Source organism: Colletotrichum gloeosporioides, assembly GCF_011800055.1.
Source record: "Colletotrichum gloeosporioides strain Lc1 chromosome Unknown consensus_73, whole genome shotgun sequence".
NCBI classification, from domain to species: Eukaryota; Fungi; Ascomycota; class Sordariomycetes; order Glomerellales; family Glomerellaceae; genus Colletotrichum; species Colletotrichum gloeosporioides.
In genome coordinates this window covers 98,638-114,737 of record NW_025544718.1, presented here as the reverse complement: position 1 = coordinate 114,737, position 16,100 = coordinate 98,638, and the positions used below count along the sequence as shown (strand labels likewise).

General features: G+C 55.0%; 6 protein-coding genes across 6 annotated transcripts; 1 reads left to right on the top strand and 5 right to left on the bottom strand.

Moving 5' to 3' along the window:
• Positions 1–1,589: 1,589 nt before the first annotated feature.
• Positions 1,590–2,393, bottom strand: GCG54_00006999 (uncharacterized protein; the record flags this gene model as incomplete). The annotated part of the gene is made up of 1 exon (XM_045406989.1): positions 1,590–2,393. One exon carries the CDS (start codon positions 2,391–2,393, stop codon positions 1,590–1,592), a length of 804 nt encoding a protein of 267 aa, XP_045259899.1.
• Positions 2,394–4,298: 1,905 nt separating this feature from the next.
• Positions 4,299–4,620, bottom strand: GCG54_00006998 (uncharacterized protein; the record flags this gene model as incomplete). The annotated part of the gene is made up of 2 exons (XM_045406988.1): positions 4,299–4,415; positions 4,522–4,620. The coding sequence occupies 2 exons, from the start codon at positions 4,618–4,620 to the stop codon at positions 4,299–4,301; spliced, it is 216 nt and encodes a 71-aa protein (XP_045259898.1).
• A 2,248-nt stretch (positions 4,621–6,868) lies between these two features.
• Positions 6,869–7,807, bottom strand: GCG54_00006997 (uncharacterized protein; the record flags this gene model as incomplete). The annotated part of the gene is made up of 2 exons (XM_045406987.1): positions 6,869–7,006; positions 7,193–7,807. The coding sequence occupies 2 exons, from the start codon at positions 7,805–7,807 to the stop codon at positions 6,869–6,871; spliced, it is 753 nt and encodes a 250-aa protein (XP_045259897.1).
• A 1,174-nt stretch (positions 7,808–8,981) lies between these two features.
• GCG54_00006996 (Histone-lysine N-methyltransferase SET9) lies at positions 8,982–11,472 on the bottom strand (the record flags this gene model as incomplete). Its single annotated transcript, XM_045406986.1, has 2 exons — positions 8,982–11,276; positions 11,374–11,472. 2 exons carry the CDS (start codon positions 11,470–11,472, stop codon positions 8,982–8,984), a joined length of 2,394 nt encoding a protein of 797 aa, XP_045259896.1.
• Positions 11,473–13,080: 1,608 nt separating this feature from the next.
• Positions 13,081–13,592, top strand: GCG54_00006995 (54S ribosomal protein L38; the record flags this gene model as incomplete). Its single annotated transcript, XM_045406985.1, has 3 exons — positions 13,081–13,095; positions 13,151–13,235; positions 13,297–13,592. 3 exons carry the CDS (start codon positions 13,081–13,083, stop codon positions 13,590–13,592), a joined length of 396 nt encoding a protein of 131 aa, XP_045259895.1.
• Positions 13,593–13,955: 363 nt separating this feature from the next.
• On the bottom strand, positions 13,956–14,880 carry GCG54_00006994 (DNA-directed RNA polymerase II subunit RPB9; the record flags this gene model as incomplete). The annotated part of the gene is made up of 3 exons (XM_045406984.1): positions 13,956–14,000; positions 14,056–14,145; positions 14,305–14,880. The coding sequence occupies 3 exons, from the start codon at positions 14,878–14,880 to the stop codon at positions 13,956–13,958; spliced, it is 711 nt and encodes a 236-aa protein (XP_045259894.1).
• Between the last annotated feature and the right edge of the window lie 1,220 nt (positions 14,881–16,100).

Below are 16,100 nucleotides of genomic sequence, written 5' to 3'. Positions count from 1 at the left end.
CTAGAACGGCTAGCCTGGCTGGGCCTGCTGGGCCTGCTGGGCCTGGTGTGCCCCCATTCCGGACATAGGCTTAAACTAGGAAAAAGAGTTATGGATCCGAGGCTTCTCGAATCTCGCCTGGCCTCGCTGCCGTTGGTCCCGAGTTGCTTCTATTGATTTTCTCCCGCCCGTCGACTCACCAACTTCGGACATGAGCTCTCTCGGGAGACCCAAAAGAATCCAACAGATGGATGTTGATGGATCATCGTGGGCCTTGCGGTGGTTATCCGAAGCCCAAGTAACGGTGGCATGGACGGTTATCCGCCTAGGCTGATGGGACTCAAAATTACGCTTGATTCCTCTGCTGAGCCGATGATCCGTCAGCCTAGAAGAAAAAGGATTCTTCGATGCGAGATTGACTTAAAGTACGCCACAGCCCGCTGCCCACTGCCCACTGCCCACTGCCCACTGCCCACTGCCCGCCGCCCACCTTGTATCGTTATTCGTCATTCAGAATTCAACGCTATGCTGCCCTTCCTAACAGTAGATAGACTTCCCGTGCCCACTCCACGATGCAGGTGATGTTGGTCCACGACCATGACGACGTTGGCGCCCGGCGCCTAATGTATCTCTCAATGCAAAAAGGCGTTTTGAAACCGTCGTCATCACCGACAATTCCTCCTCTCTGCAGAGACTTCATTTCAACAGGACTGCAAAGTCATCAATGTTCTTCGGAGCGCCGTGCCGTTTGCCAGCCGCTGGGCCCTCCCAAGTGGCGTCCTCGCCGGCCCATCCCCGTCACCCCATCCCATCTTTCATCCCCGTCAAATCTCTCTCATCCCAGCCCAGCGCTTCACCGCACATCACGCACGTCTTTTTGCTTCTCCACTGCGGCCAGATTGCTGGGCCCCCCTCGTTGCAACTTCACATCGGCGTTGCACCACCCACCAGATGTCTTGCAGGGGCCTCCCAACCGTTTTGCCCGATCAGTCCACCCCTGAGATGCACAAAACATCGCCGATCATATGGAAATCCTCGCCTGGGTATCCAACCGTCTCCAGCACACAGTCCACTCTCACGACTTTTCATGATGTGATGCTGGGGTGCCTTCGTGGGGATGAGATCTCGACTGGAAGCGCGAAGCTTGGCTTTTGCACTCATTGTGTTTTTTTCTCGGCCGAGTCCAATGTTGGTTCGTGTGATTCAGAGAGGTTGAGAGCGCTCTGTGGTCTTCCCCTGACTCGACTTAAACAAGAGGTGGCAGCTTCACTCAACCTGAAGCACGCAGAATATTCCCCCCCTGACGGCAACCCCTTCGCAGAAACCGACAAGGTAGGCTTAGACAGTCAAGACAGAGCGCCATCAAACAGCAAAAAGCGACAGAGCGCAGAACTTTCCGAGTCATTGTCTTGCAAGTATTGAGCTTATCTGCTCGTTGGTATTCATGTTCGTCTAAAGATGCGGGTATCGAAAAAACAAAACGAAACAGTTCGTACGCATGCCAGCAATCAATCGTGAATCCATGAAGCGCCAAATTGAAGCCAAGACTCGAAATCCAGATGCGATCCCATAACCGCCACCCAAGTACTTATATGCGCGTGTGCGGGATGCTAAGCGTTTCTGCGCCTTCGCTGCCTCTCGCGCTCAAATATTGCCAGGCCGGAGATGGCGGCCATGATTGCCCAGCGCTCGCCCAGCTCTCCTGTCAAACCGCTGCCCATGAAGGCGAACTTGGCGGCCTTGGTCATGCTCGTGTGAGCGTTTGTCCAGGCCGCGACAACCTCCTTGCCGTCGCCTCCTCTGAACACACCGGGCGGCGCATTGGCTGGGACGGTCTGAGACAGCCGTACTAACTTGTGTCCTCTGCTTCTGCCGTCCAGAATGCCAATTGCTTCGCCAGAACTCGTCCGCCATTCGAAATGCTCCAGCCTCTCGCAGTTGGGGCCCACGCCCATGGAAAAGACGTATCTGTAACTTGGGAAGTCGGCGCGAGACTCGAGCTCGGTAATGGGTGCGCCTCCCGGACTGCCCTTTGGAGCGGGTGGCAGCGTGATGCTCATTCTGCTGCTGAAGCTGTGGAACTCGACCGACGCAAGAGGAGGATGGGTGTTGCTCGGTCCCGAGTGCAGCACGATTGGCGGCGAACTGCTCAGGCCGCTGTGGATTGACATTGCGTAGAAAGGTTGGTTTTGGTGCTCGCCCAGGAGCATTGTGCGGGTGAAGCTTTGCGAATAGACATTGAACATCGGAGGGAACTGGCGCGCGACTTGGCCCGGCGGCGCGGAAGGCCCCGGGCTTCCCGGCGGTGGTGGGCTTCCAGTGGTCACCGGCGCCGGACTGCCGGATGGTTTCTCTTGGTACGGCGGCGGGGCTTCATCTGCGGGGGCGTCCGGCAGGGGCTTGGTGATGGGCATGTTTTCTTGGGTTTGGGGGTTTGTATACGAACAATCGGGTTCGCTCGGCTGAGTTTTGATGTCAATCAACAATCAACAATCAAGCCAGATCCTCGGTGTTCGACCGGCGGACCCCTCGACATTTAAATGTGTAATTCTCCCATGGTGTGATGTCACTTTGCGTCCCTCAGTGTCTGCCTACCGATCCTCCTTCACAGCCACCGCGCGAAAGAAAGTCACGCTGGAACGGCGTCGCCCGGCTGGCGATGATCTACGCTCAGCCACAGCCCCCAGGGTCAGGGACGCCAGCTCGCCGCACCGCGTTGCATCCTTCGTCGAGAAAACAGGAGAAATAATCGCTCGGCTATCCCGGATTACAGGGTCGCTCAGCGGTAAGCATAAACGCTGAATGCGCAGCCGCCCAAAAGCCCTGGCAGCACTGTCAACTGCGCCAGCCACAGGCCTCCATCTTCGTCGTTATCTGCAGCATCTCTCGGTGTCACTTGAGTCATTGCTGTTCATCAAGATCCCACCAGCTCAATGCATTGGGAGGCATCACTTACGTCAATCAAGGCGCTCAGTACATCCAACTAAGTCATGCGCATGCAAAGCGCCCTTACACTGAGAGAGATTATTTGGTTTTCGGTGAGGGCTATCCAGCGTTCATGTGGCTTGCCGACGTCGTTTGCACAGAGGTCGAATGACCGGAGAGCCTCATGTTAATTTCAGCCATGTGGCGAACGATGCTGGCCTCAACTTTCAACGACGGTTAATATGCGAGGCAGAGAACCTAGAAGAGCCGCTCGACTCGCCACCTGTCTATGATTTGCTGTCTCAACGATGCGGATGACCAGACTAGCAACTTTGGCTCTGAGTGACCGGCAATAATGATAATGGAAACTCTCCTATTTACACCGTCATCAGACTTCTGGTCCGGTCACTGAAAAGTTACCACAGTCTCTTGACGTTTTCTGTAATTCAACCTCGATCGACGTCTCCAATAGCCTACCTACGACACTACGATGTCGGTTAAGAGCAAAAAGTCGTAAACTCTTTCCAATAGCTTAGTTCTTTTTGAACAGCCAAAACCACCGATCCAATCTGATTTTGCCTGTGTCGATTGCCATCCCACAAACACAATTTTTGTTGTGTTCACTGCAGAAATCTAGGGACGGGCATGCAACTCAGCAGAAACAAAGGCCAGCAGCCTAGTGGTGGACCTTGGTTGGCACGATGATTTACTCGGGAAAGACGTCTAGATAGTGTAGTCTTGACAGCATAATGTTTTGCCTCCCTAATTTATAAAGAAACTTCAAGCTATAATCAGACTCGATAGCCCAGGTTTGGCTCGAGTCCATTCGAGAAGAAGTCGATGACAACAGCCTCGCCATCGACAGCCTATGCGATAAATGTACAGAAATATAAAAGGTAAACTCGCAAACCGGAACCGTACCCATAAATCATTCCACCTTGGTCGAGCTATGCAATGTTGCTCCATGCTGCTACGCAGCTCTTGGTGACCTGGTATACCTTGTTCAACATCGCGACCTTGGGGAGCTTCCCTCATCAATGCCATCGCCAAGTACCTCTTGCTTCGAGACTTCGTACATCGTCTGATACCGATACATACCACAAAAACAACTGCTTCACGTCCTGCTCTCATCGCGGGCCCGTTTCACTTCGATCCCGTAGTCATCGATCTCTGCTCACGGTTGGCTGGGACAGATCGCGAACATGGTTCGCCGTCTCCGTCGATAATACGCCGATACTCTCAAGCGGACTCTCCTCTGAAAGCCCAGTTCGTCTCACGGCCGTCCTCGTCAACGTGCCGCATCCGCTTCGGCGAGAAGGTTCACAGTCGACTTTGTCAAATGTCAAAAGTCACCCGCTTCACACCTGCCACAGTCTCAGCAAAAGGATACCCTCTCAAAGCCGCACGGAGACCTGACTGGAAGCTCTCTTCCTTTTGGAAGCGTAAAAAGCGTAGGTAGAGTCGTCCTCTCCCTCGAAATCAACCTCCTTGCTCTTGCCTGACGTCAAGATCTACCCGAGACAGTGGTCAGCATGCCGCGACAAGAAACAAAAACATACACACACAGACACACATGACATGCCAAGAACCAAAGAAGGCTTCTGTCTGGGAACTCACATAGTTGAAGGTGGAGGCCCCGACCGCCAGAACCATGAGCACGATGACCACCAGCAGCATACCCCCGAACCCGTCCATGCCGGCAAACATTCTCAACATCTTGGCGGGATTTTTCTCAGCTCGGTGTTCACCGGGCGAAACAAAACATTCAAAATCAAATCCGATCGATGTGATGTGCAGCGACGAACGACCGCCCCGGAATGTAGGAATCGAAACCAGGTGTTGTCTCAATAGATCACTCTCTCCCTGCGACGTTCCTGAACCCAGCGTCGAAGAATTCCCCGCGCGCTCGGTAATCGACGGAAAAAAAAAAAAAAAAAGACCAGGTCAAATGATTCAAATAAGCTATCAGCAACACAGTGTCAAGAGTAAAGGAGAAAGGGGGGAAAAGAAGCAGGAATCAGACTTTCGGAAAGCGGCTTATGAACAAGAATCAGACATGGAACGGAATGGGCCAACATGAATCGCGGGGTCAGGCAGGGTCAGCCATGCCCATGTAGGTTGGAGGCAACAGGCAAACAATCCTCGAGATGGATCAGCCAACAGCAGACATATGATTGTGTCTGGATGATGGGTGGGTGGGGGGAAGCAGGTCAGACGCGCGCAGCAGCGCCAGCCTTATAGCAAACTTCGTAACGGCGCCGCACACACGCACATCCCAAGTCTCCAGGCAGAGAGAGCGATGGGGCCAGAGACGAGAAACCCCCAAGGCCTGCCAAGAATAACTCTGTTCAAAACGGGCAAAACCACGACAAGATCTGCCTCGCCCTTGCTTGCCGCCTCACCGTGGTGCCTCAGCTGCGACCGCCGCGGCACGTGGGGTCCAAAAGAGCGTTCCCACCACGGACAGGCAGCACCGCGAACCTGGCATCAGCCAGCCTACAACCCAAGACCGCACGCCGAGTCCGTGCCGGGGTGCCTCGCCATTGGACGGTATTCGGAAACAGAGAGAGACCTGGCGTTGCGTGGTTGCCTCTTGTGGCACCCGGGGAAGTGTGGGCGACGGGGTGCCGCTCGTTTCGCCCGAGTCCGTCGGTTTGGGAGACGCAAAACGCCAGCTGGAGGAGGGTGGTGAACGCTTGGGGTGGAGGATGGTAGGGCGGAGGTTTGCTGGAGGTCCGGGAGGGAAAACGGGAGCGTCAGCCAGCCCGTCAGCCAGTCAGCCGATCGATCCAGGACGGTCACAGTCAGCCAGTGTTCATCAAGCCAGTTGTGCGAGTTCATCTTGGCCCCGCCGCTTGCATGAAGAAGGGAGCTGCAGGAGGATAGCGATGGGCAGCAAACACCTTTGACACTCTGCTGCAGGACCTCAGCCAATTCCCTTTCCCTTTCAGCCTGTTGCTGCAGGTGAGGTGTCGGGTCGAAGAATAATTGCGGGGAAAACACCAGAACCACGACAATCAATCAGCCAAAAGAAGCAAGGGAAGACCGGGGTGATGGTGAATCGCGACCGAGGCGAGCTGTGGCGTCCAATTACTCGTCGTCTTTGGGGCCTGTTGGTTGCAGCAGAGCGGGTTTAATGGTGGAAGAGAGAGACCGCAGCAAACATGCAAACCAAACCTGCAGCAGGGGCATCAGCATTCAGCAGCTGTCACTCCACCAGCGAGTCCGAGTAGACGATAAGACGTGTAAGCAAACAATTGGCGTATCGCAGAGGGCAGAACGGGAGAACGGGGATCTTTGGTTTTTGCGCAGAGAAAGAATTGATTTGTGTACAACCATCCAGCCCCCAAACCCCAAGAGACGGGAGATCAGAGGTAGTAGTGCACAGCTTGTCTTATTCATTAAGTATTGTATCATTATCATCAAGAATTGTAGGCGTTCCCGTATCCCATGGCCAGTCCGTCTGTCGCTTTCGGCTGTCGGCCCCTCATCAAGTCTTACACACATCCATTCCATTCGTTCCGAATCTTGTTCCCTTTTTTTCCTGCCGAGGAAGAATGACGCCGTTTCTCTCTCTCGTCCGATGATCCGAAAATAAATGCCCAAAACGCCAAGAGAACGAAACTCTTGCCCAAAGCGCCGCGCGGAACTTTTTAGACTTTTACGCCGCTCGACGCCGCCTGCTTATCCCCCAAGTGAGAGGATGACGATCGTAAGAAGTAGAGGGAACAGAAGAGGACGAGGAAGAGGGAATTGCGATGGGACTGAGAAATCCCGACCGCAAGTTCCTCTCTCGATTCGTCCATCGCCTTCGATCGCCCATCTCTTTCCCCGTCACCCCTTCGACGAACCGCGCCAAATAGCAAATAGTAAAACAATTAATAACACACTGAATGCGACCGAGATGATGTCGGACCACATACAGACCACGAACAAAGAGCTAGGCCCTTTCGGGAAACCAGCTCTACTCGTCCGCCCGCAGCGCCTTGACCTCGAGAGCTTCGTCCCGGATCAGCGCCCAGGTGTCGCGGACGTAGTCGCGCATCTCAATAAGGAGCATCACCGCATACGCCGCGGTCATCATAGCGAGACAGTAAAACGCCTGGGCCACACCCGTCAGCCTCGTCACTTTTTCTCGTGTATGTGCGACATGTTTGGTGGAGGGTTCTCTTTGGCTTTTTCCCTGCTTCGAATGGTTCCAAAACATGGGACGCATTTCGAAGCCAAGAAAAGAAAAAAAGAACACACACAAACCAAAGTAAAATGATGCCAGGGCTCTGGAACTTACCGACGACACTCCCAAATCTCCCCATCGCACGAGTGCGAGCTCTCCCAGAGCGTAGAGTCCGTCCATACCGGATGCATCACTGCTGCTGCTGCCCATGACTGAGAACTGGCGGCTGCTGTAGACGGCCCTCAGCTCCTCGACGCTGCGGAATGCGTCTGGCACGCTCTGGAACCCAAAGTAGAGCAGACCCATGGCGAGCGGCAGCGGCAATGCGTGATATGCCCAGCACAGGCTGGCGAAGACCCCCCTCACGAACATCCTGCACAGTTCCCGCAGCGGCCAAGTGAGGTCCAAGATGCCCCGTAGAAAGAAGTCGAAGACGACGGCAACGAGAGTTGTCAGGGGGTGAAGCGGTTGTGGTTGAAGCTGTTGTGATGCTCGGCGTTGTTGCCGGGTCATGCTCGACGATGTTGTTGACCGCCTAGAGGAGAACTTGGCTTGCTTAGCCTGCGCTCGCGTGGCCGAGAGATGTGGAGAGGCCAGCGCAGAAAGCCTTGGTGCCGGGTGGTATAGGTGGTGATGTTGTTGTGGCTCGGAGTAGTAGTAGTAGTAGTTCTGGGGCCCCGAAAGGCCGGCATTGAGGAGACTCTTTTGAGTAAAGGTCTCTGTTGACATGTTGGATGACCGACCCGGACAATTGGGCAGGCTTGGATGGCGGCGAAAAAGTGCGAAGACTTTGGGGGTTTCTCCTCTTAAGGATCCCGGGCGGAGGAGACAGAATAAGTGATGAGAGGGGAGCCAAGAGATATAAGTCGGTGAGCCGGTGGTTCGGTAGTGGTGTGCTCGAGCTTTATGACAAGCAGGGCAGGGGAAACTAGCAGGATAGCGTTTGCTGGGTTCTAGCGCAGGTTGGTTGTTGGCTAGCGACGCACCGTTCGCGACAGGACCGTTTTTATGCAGTCGCTCGATTCCACCGCGCGGGGGAGAGGGGGTTGTGTGTTGTATGTGTATGTATGTGTGCGGTGTCAAATGAGTGTGAGGTGGGTGGGTGGGCACGCCGTGTGTCTATGCCAAAATGTCGGAGGTGAGTAGTGTCTGGACAGCAGTCAGTCGCTTTCGGTCGCCGACCGAAACCATCACCAAGAACTTCCGTGAGATGCAGGCCGCAGACGCAGATAAGGGAAAAGGAGCAGCAGTACGAGGCAAGTTGGTCAAATGCCCGGTTCCGACAGTTGGGGTCGGAGGGGGAAGAGAAAAAAAACAAATACTGGAAGCGGACGGGCATGGCATGCAGGAAATATGTCTGTAATAGCTCATCAATTCTCTCCCCTTGGCTCACTTCTCCTCACCAAACTCCCTCGACTCTCACTCGTTTGCGGGCGAGAGTGCAGAGACTCGTAGAGGTGTGTGTGTGTGTGCCATCAATACCTCCTTATCTAAAGCTAAAAAACTCCAGCCTAGTCCAGCCAAGACAGACGGCTGGAATGTTGTCTCTCAACGCAACGCCAAACAGATGTGTGCCCTGTGCCTCTCGTCTGTGTCCGTCCACTGCCCTGCAGATCGCAGTGGCACACACAGACTGAAGAACCCCGTAAAAAGATATCAATGTCGTATGTAAGGTATATACGCAACACCTGTGCAGGTTATGCATGCATGGCAAAAATCAAAAGTTGATGATGTACAATCCGCAACGAGAACATGAGACCGCCTTCCCGCTCAAGGCAGTCCCCTCATGTTCCAATTATAAATCCGTCTCGTTTGTTTCTACTCCCGAGAAAACAAAGGGGCACGATTTGCGCCCAAGGCCGTAAGAGGTCCTTTCGGCTTGGTGCCGGACCACTCCGGTTGGTCACTCGCCTGCCACTTTGATGCTAGCCTTGCGCATCCGACCGCTCCGTCTCAACCCGGTTGTGTCTTCAGCTTCCCCGGAATTTTCGTCTGCGGCTCTCTGGCGCCTGTTTCCAATTCTGTACTTGGGCGTCGCCTTGCCACCGCCTTCCGACCCCGCGTCTTCCTCGCCTGCCTCTGATGGCGCTCCTGTGGTAGGTCTCTTTCGGCCGCGGATGCGCGCCTCGTCGTCGCGTCCCAGGAACCGATGGATGAGGCGGTGATCAAGAATGCGCTCCTCCTTATCGCGGGGTCCAGCTCTCTCCGTCTTTGGCCATATGTACCCGTAGAGCTTGGAATGCCTCTCGCAACGCGGACACGAGCTCTTGGTATAGTAGGCGTTCTGCTGCACAAAGGCTGTCTCGCAGTTCATGCAGCGTACCCAAGCTGTCTGCGGCTCAGAGAGCAGCAGCGGCGTTAGCGTGTAATCGCCGGGCGTTCGGGTTTTCGCGGGTGGTGTTGTCTCTTTGATGAAGGTGCGCCGTTGGTACTTGCGCTTCTTCAGGGGCGGTTGGTCAGCAGCCTCCATCGTCTCATCAACCACCGCACAGACTTTGATATTGTCCATGATCGGCGCAGGATTCTCTGTCGACGTCGGTGCTTCGACCTTCAAGCTCTGCACCGTCTCGGAGCTGCGAATGATCGGTGCGTCCTGCTCAATTGACGTCAAGGCCTCAACAGTTGACGCTTCCTGCACAAAATGGCGGGGGCTTGCAAGCGGCTCTTTTGTTGACACCATTCTCTCCACCTGCATAATCTTCAAACTGTTTCTGCCAGAGATACTAGCGTCTGACATCGCCACTCGTCTTGGGCTGATATTCTCACACATGGCGGCCGCGATGCTCATAACGGGTCTGGTCGTGGAGGAGACAGCGTCACTCGAAAACGCCATGGCTCCAGCGACTGACTTATCTCGCATAGAGGACGCGGATGGCGGCGGCGGAGGATCACACAAGGACGATATGGGTATCGACCTAGTCGTTGCGACGGAAGCTTCTCGTGTCGAACTAGACGTTTCGACCGATGCCGTGGAAGCCGTCTTCACCAGCCGTTGAGAAGAGAATGGCGCAGCCTGAGCCAAGACCTGCTCCGTCAACTCCTCACAATCCTCCTCCTTTACCAATTCCGCCTTTCGTGCCTGGCTCGGCTCCGGTGTATCCTTCTCCGGTTCTGTGATATCTGTGACCGAGCCGTCTTCGTTAGAGCCGCTCGTCAGAGACATGCTGCGCACAGACTCGGAGGCAGAGCTGTCTCTTGAGCTGACATGTTCGGTGGGGGCAGGTGCAGATTGTGTTGCAGAGAGCTTGCGCCTCTTTGACGGAGTGATGGGTGGTGTGACAAGCGAGTCCAGTGATCGTTTCTTGTCCGGCGACAGCGCATCAGACATTGGCGAGTCGACCGCCAAAGAATCTCGCGCAGACTTTCCTCCCCTCAGCCGAGATTTGGAGACCCGTGGACGGATGTCGGGAGTAACGGAAGGGGTCCGGGATGAAGGACCGCTGCTGTCGTCTCTCCTCCGTCGGCGCAAAGAGTAGCCGTCCATAAGTGACTCCTCAATGCTCTTCTTAACCATCACTTGCCCCTCAGCGGGCGCCCAACCGTTAACACATTTGTTCTCGCAGGTTCTGCAGAGGCATTCGCAGTTGTCCTCTCCAAAGTAGTTCTCGGCGTACGTGACGGTAATTTCCTCTCCGGCCTCAATGTTCCTCGTCGCAATAATCTCAATGCCAGCTGTACCCGTAGTCATCAACTTCGCATTGGCGCCGCAATCGTGGTTCGCGAATCGCGCGGGGCCCATGAACAAGCTGGCGCATTTACTTCTCGAGGAGATAATGATGCTGAAGTCCTTCTTGCGGGCAGTCATTTCCCGCTCCTCTTCGGGAGAGATGTTGACCTGGGTTCCGGCGAGGTATTTGATGTTCTCGTTCCTCCTGATGAAGCGTCGAGCGGTGATGGCGGCCTCGTGCGACACGATGGTGTAGCGATTGGTGGAGTTGACTTCGAAAGGACAGTCGGGGAGGTAGACCTGGGTGTAGCGACGCATGTGGCGCTTGAAATCATCCTTGGCCTTGTCCGTCTTGAGGGCATTGAAGAACTTGCGAAAGCCATCGGTGGCTAGCAGTTTGCGCTCGGCGGCCTCGAGGTCTTTGTTGACGACAATCTCGGACTGGATGATTTGAGTGATTTCCTCCTCGCGGATTCCTCGGGACGGGTGGTAGCCATTGCGGTTCTTGGGGATTGTGGTCCAGTAAAATGCCTGTACAAAAGGTCAGCCTCATTACGCCAAAGCAGGATACGTGGCTGCGCCGCCCAGCAGGGGCGGAGGGGCTGCAGCGACGGAATCAAGGTCGTACATGGTCAACGAGGGCATCTGTCAGAAAGTCGTCGTAGGAGGCGAGTTGGGCCAAAGTCAGGGCTTGCTTCTGCTTCTTGGACGCAGCAGAGGGCGGCATCTTGAGGTCGTCGCAAAGTCAGCTCCAGCGCAATATGAAAGAAGGATTTGCGGCAGGAGCTGAAAAGGCTAAACGAGTGTCGGGGGATCCAGGGACCAGCGTCAAAGTCGGCGTCGGCGGCGGCGCACAGAGCACAGCGCAAGGAGTGGACGAAGGGCCAAGGTCGACGATGGGCTCCCTTCGACAGCCCACGCAAAGCAGAGCAGAGCGCACGAGGACGGGTTCGGGTCGATCGAATATCGTGAGCTGACGACGACAGTGCCTGGCGACAGAGTGGTGGACTGGGGTGAGGTGTTGTCGCAAGGAAGATTGGCCGCTAAGATCAGAAACGCAAGCGGGTTGTGGTTGTGGATGTGCGATGCCAGGAAGAAGGTTGTTGTCCCCAGGCCGGGAAAAGACGCACAGGTGCGCGGAGTGAGTCGAGGTACCGCTGCGGTAAGTAGGTAGGTAGGGTAGAGAGGTGGTCGAAAGGTCAGCTCAGGCCGGGTGTCGTCATATCTCTCGGGTTCAAAGGGGGCATAAACAAATCCCAATGTTGTGTTGGGTGGAGATTTGAGATTAATGCGCTGCACTGCGGTGCCGGGGTAAGATTGAAAGAGGTGCAGTCGGCAGCCCGCAATACGCAGCAAAAACAAATAACGGCGGCCGGGGTGTTGCGGGTTGGGAAGGAGCGGAGATCAGGTAAGGGAATGGCTTCAACAACGACTGAACAAAGAACAGCGGCCAGAGATGGAACAGAGGAACGAACTCCTCAATGGGACGGGCAATTCGTACGGAGCAGGTAATGCGTGCGTGTGCTTGCTGGAGGGGAGGAGAAGAGAGAGAGGGAAATGAGAAGCCGAGACACAGATAGGTGATGAGAATGAGGTGAGGGTGAGGGTGAGGGTGAGGCTGGATGGACCTGAGTGTGGCGGTCGCCGTCCTTGATTCAGCCCCTTCTCTAGTCGTCGGTGGTGGTCTTCTTCGGTGTCGTCGTCGTCGTTGTCTTTGTCGTCAGGCAGGTTTCGCTGGTGTGTCCCTGTGCTGCGCTCTCCTTTCTTTGTGTGAATTAGTATCCTATCGTCGCCGGCCGATGTCAATGCCAAAACGCCAACGTCAATGGCAGAGAGAGCCAGCCGGTGTGTGGTAAGGTAGGTACTTCCAGGTTCTTAGTTGGAAGGACCAGACTGAACTGGACTGGACAGATTCCAGGGGAGGAAGGAAGGATGGAACAGCAAAGGGAAACATTGGATTGCGCCTTACCGGGGTTCGCAGTCTCCTTTGCCCAATCAAATCCCGCAAACCCGAGTGGCTAGGCAATTATCGTCGACTGGCCCCACGCCGAACAGCTGAGACGTCAAAATAGTAGCACTGACCACCTTGGTTTGGAAGGAAGAGACGGGCTACGTCAGCCAATCAAGCCGTACCTCGCTACCCCATCCCGTCGCCGCAGCGCCCACGGTGCATCCCGCCGCAACCCCCGCCCATTGGCTGCGTCGGGATTACCTAACGCCGCTGTCCGGCCGCATTTTCAACTTTGCAGTTCCACTTTGTCGAGATAGCTTCAAGTGTAGCGACTGCTTGGGGACATTTGGTCAACAGCGTCATACTCCAGATCCTGCCGCCAAGATGATTCAATTAAAGGTCTGTTTGAAGCTCCACGTATAATCACGGCGAAAGTTATGCTGACATGTCTCAGACGATGCTTCAATGCATCGACAACTCGGGCGCCGCCCTTGTCGAGTGCGCCATGGTCGTCGGCCAGAAGCGACACGCCCGCATTGGTACGAGAAACCCTCGCCCCCACGCACGACGACCCGAACCCGGACACTAACAGTTGTAAAGGCGACAGGATAGTTGTCGTTGTCCAGAAGCACCGCGGTGCCGGTGATGGTGGCATGGCTGGCTCTTCCGCCGCCAACAAGGTCAAGCGTGGTGACATGCGCCACGCCGTCGTCGTCCGCACCAAGCAGCAGTCCCTCCGCCCCGATGGCAGCATCATCCGCTTCGACGACAATGCCTGCGTCCTCATCAACAAGTCTGGTGACCCCGTCGGCTCCCGCATCAACGGCGTTGTCGGCGCCGAACTGAGAAAGAAGAAGTGGAGCAAGATTCTCTCCATGGCCCCCATGCACGCATAGACGAGTCGTCGTTGACGGGGGAAGCGGAAAGAGGTGTAGAACGTTGTACATGTACAGGAAAAGGGAGAGAATTGGGGGTGTACTATATGAATGCATGAGCCGGCGTTTCACGGGTTGGCTGTCGATACCAATCTCCATCTACCTACCATTCACAGTCACAAAATAAGTCGGCCAAGGAGAGCCACATGCCGAGAGAATACCACGTCCACGAATGGGACGCATCAATTTGGAAACTTGTACTATGAAAACACACAAAGTCATGGCCCGAAACCTTTTCCCTCTTAACGCCTTCCGACTCCGTAATATGCAACACCACCGCCTCCTCCTCTATTCCAACCTTCGGGTATCATGAGGTTCGATCCATCACTGGAAAATGTGACCACAATCGCAGCAGACATAGAACAATTTCTGGGTCTCTGTTAGCCACTATTCGTCACTAAGCAAGAAAACGGTGTCGGCTTACCATGCCAGTCTCGGCGCTACGCTGTTGAGACTGAAAGAAGACGGCCTCGGCTCCCTTACAGACGGGGCATTCCTTGTTCGATCGTGGAAGCTAGATCCGGAGAGATGCAAGGTCAGCCAGCTGTTCACAAAGGAGGTCTCGAATCCAAAAGGAGCAGAATCCATTGCAACAGCCAACACAGCACCATCCAGGCCCGGGGCATCCAGAAATAGTTTGTATGTTCAGGTGAAGTGTCCATCACTGGTTGACGGCGAGTTGGAAGGTAGGCCATGAGACGTGCTGCGCGGCGGGGGCGGGGTTCTGATGGTGAAGGTTGATGTTGGCAAAGTCTTGGTTGATGGCGTCGGTCGGCTCCTTCTCCTCGTCGTATTCATCCATAGCATCGTCTTCGGCCATCTCCATCAGGTCGTCCCAGGTGATTTCCATCTTTTTGTTCTTCGGGGTGTTGGGCTGGGAGACGACAGAGACGTCGAACTCGTCCGAGGGGTTGCCACAGCCAGTGCACAGGATGGCGTGGCCGCACTCGATGCAGACAACAGGGGCAAGGACAGGCTGGGAGTGACCTACAGTAGGGTCTGAGCCGACATCCTGGGTGACTCCGGCAGTCTCGCCGGCGGCGTTGTTCATAACGTTGCGGAAGACGCAGGTAGACTGGGCCTCCTCGGTGAATTGGCAGGTACGGCAGGTGAACTGCAGCTTATGGGTCTCCTCGTCCTCCTTGGGGTACAGCATGTTGGAGCACTCGGAGCAGAAGCGGAAGGTGATTTGCTCGAGCTTCTTGTTGCTCGTGTCCTCCTGGGAGGTCGTCGACATGGGGGTGGCCATCGTGTCGGTTGGGTAAAATGTGTGTTGCCGGTCTGAGAGATTTATCGCGAAAAAAGCTCGCGTAAGGTATTTGTATCGTCGATCGATCGTAGGCTGCGGAGGGCGCGTCGAAGGTGTTGTTGGTGAAAGTGATGCGCGGTTGAAGGTGAGGCGAGGATGGGAAAAAGTAAAGAGGGCGGTGGTAGTAGAGAAAGGCGGTAGCGCACGGGCGGTCTAAAATCGGGTGCCTTCCGTCTGGGGCGATGGTGGGGCCGTCAGCCAGACGCTTTCGCTGAGTCAAGGCCTCACCGAGGTGAGGGTCGGTCTACACTTCTTATGCCGGCAGGCAGCAGGAGGTAGAAACAATACAAGTGGCCGATATTGAGTTTTTAATCAGACTTTCTGCAACAGTCAAACAAGGTAGATTTTTAGAACCCCTCTCACTATTATTAGTCTCTCAAGTGTTGCTTTTGAGGACTCTCGCAGAGCTGTCATACAGCAAAGGCGGCTGACCTAGTTGGTCTCCTGGCCAGGAGGCTGAGCTCACATGGACAAGAATAGATGGATGAATCACTTGCACATGAATCACTTCGGCGTAACACCAGTCCGTCTTCGTCTGTGGCAATGTTCCTACTGTCATAAGGCAAATACATCAGTGTGTTGCACTGAATGAGGCTGAAGAAGGCGAGGCAAGGCAACATTCTTGAACATTAAGCTCGTCTGACATTTTCTGTTGATTTTGGCCTCGGAACATGACGATGTTGTGCAGCCTATCCGGTCACTGCTGGGAAGACCCATTAAGAATACCATCAATATCAAGCAGCTGCCGAGTGTTGAAGAAACCTGAAATCTCATCTGATCAGATGGATCGGCGTTCCTGGGACAGGGAACCCTGATTTGACTGACAAGTGACAATCCAAGAGGCCAAGAGGTACTTGCGAGGCAAGAGCTTCTGCAACCAACCTAGCTGACTAAAGGTCGAGGAATAAAGCGGGTATTGCACCAATGGGGACACAAGTTTCAGTCTGTGGCCAAACCCCTCCTTCCAGGGCCTTCTTCCCCCGCCTTCAGGGGAAGGCAGGAGGAAACACCTGAACTTTTAGGAACCCCGCCCCCTGTTCTGTGGTCACCAGGTGTCCCCGTGGCCCCCCTCCTTCCCCACAGCCCCCAAGCATCGCGTTGGTTGGCCAGCTGTCCGAGCCTGGCAGGCTGCTGGAGGCTGTCCCCTTCGCTATTTTTTT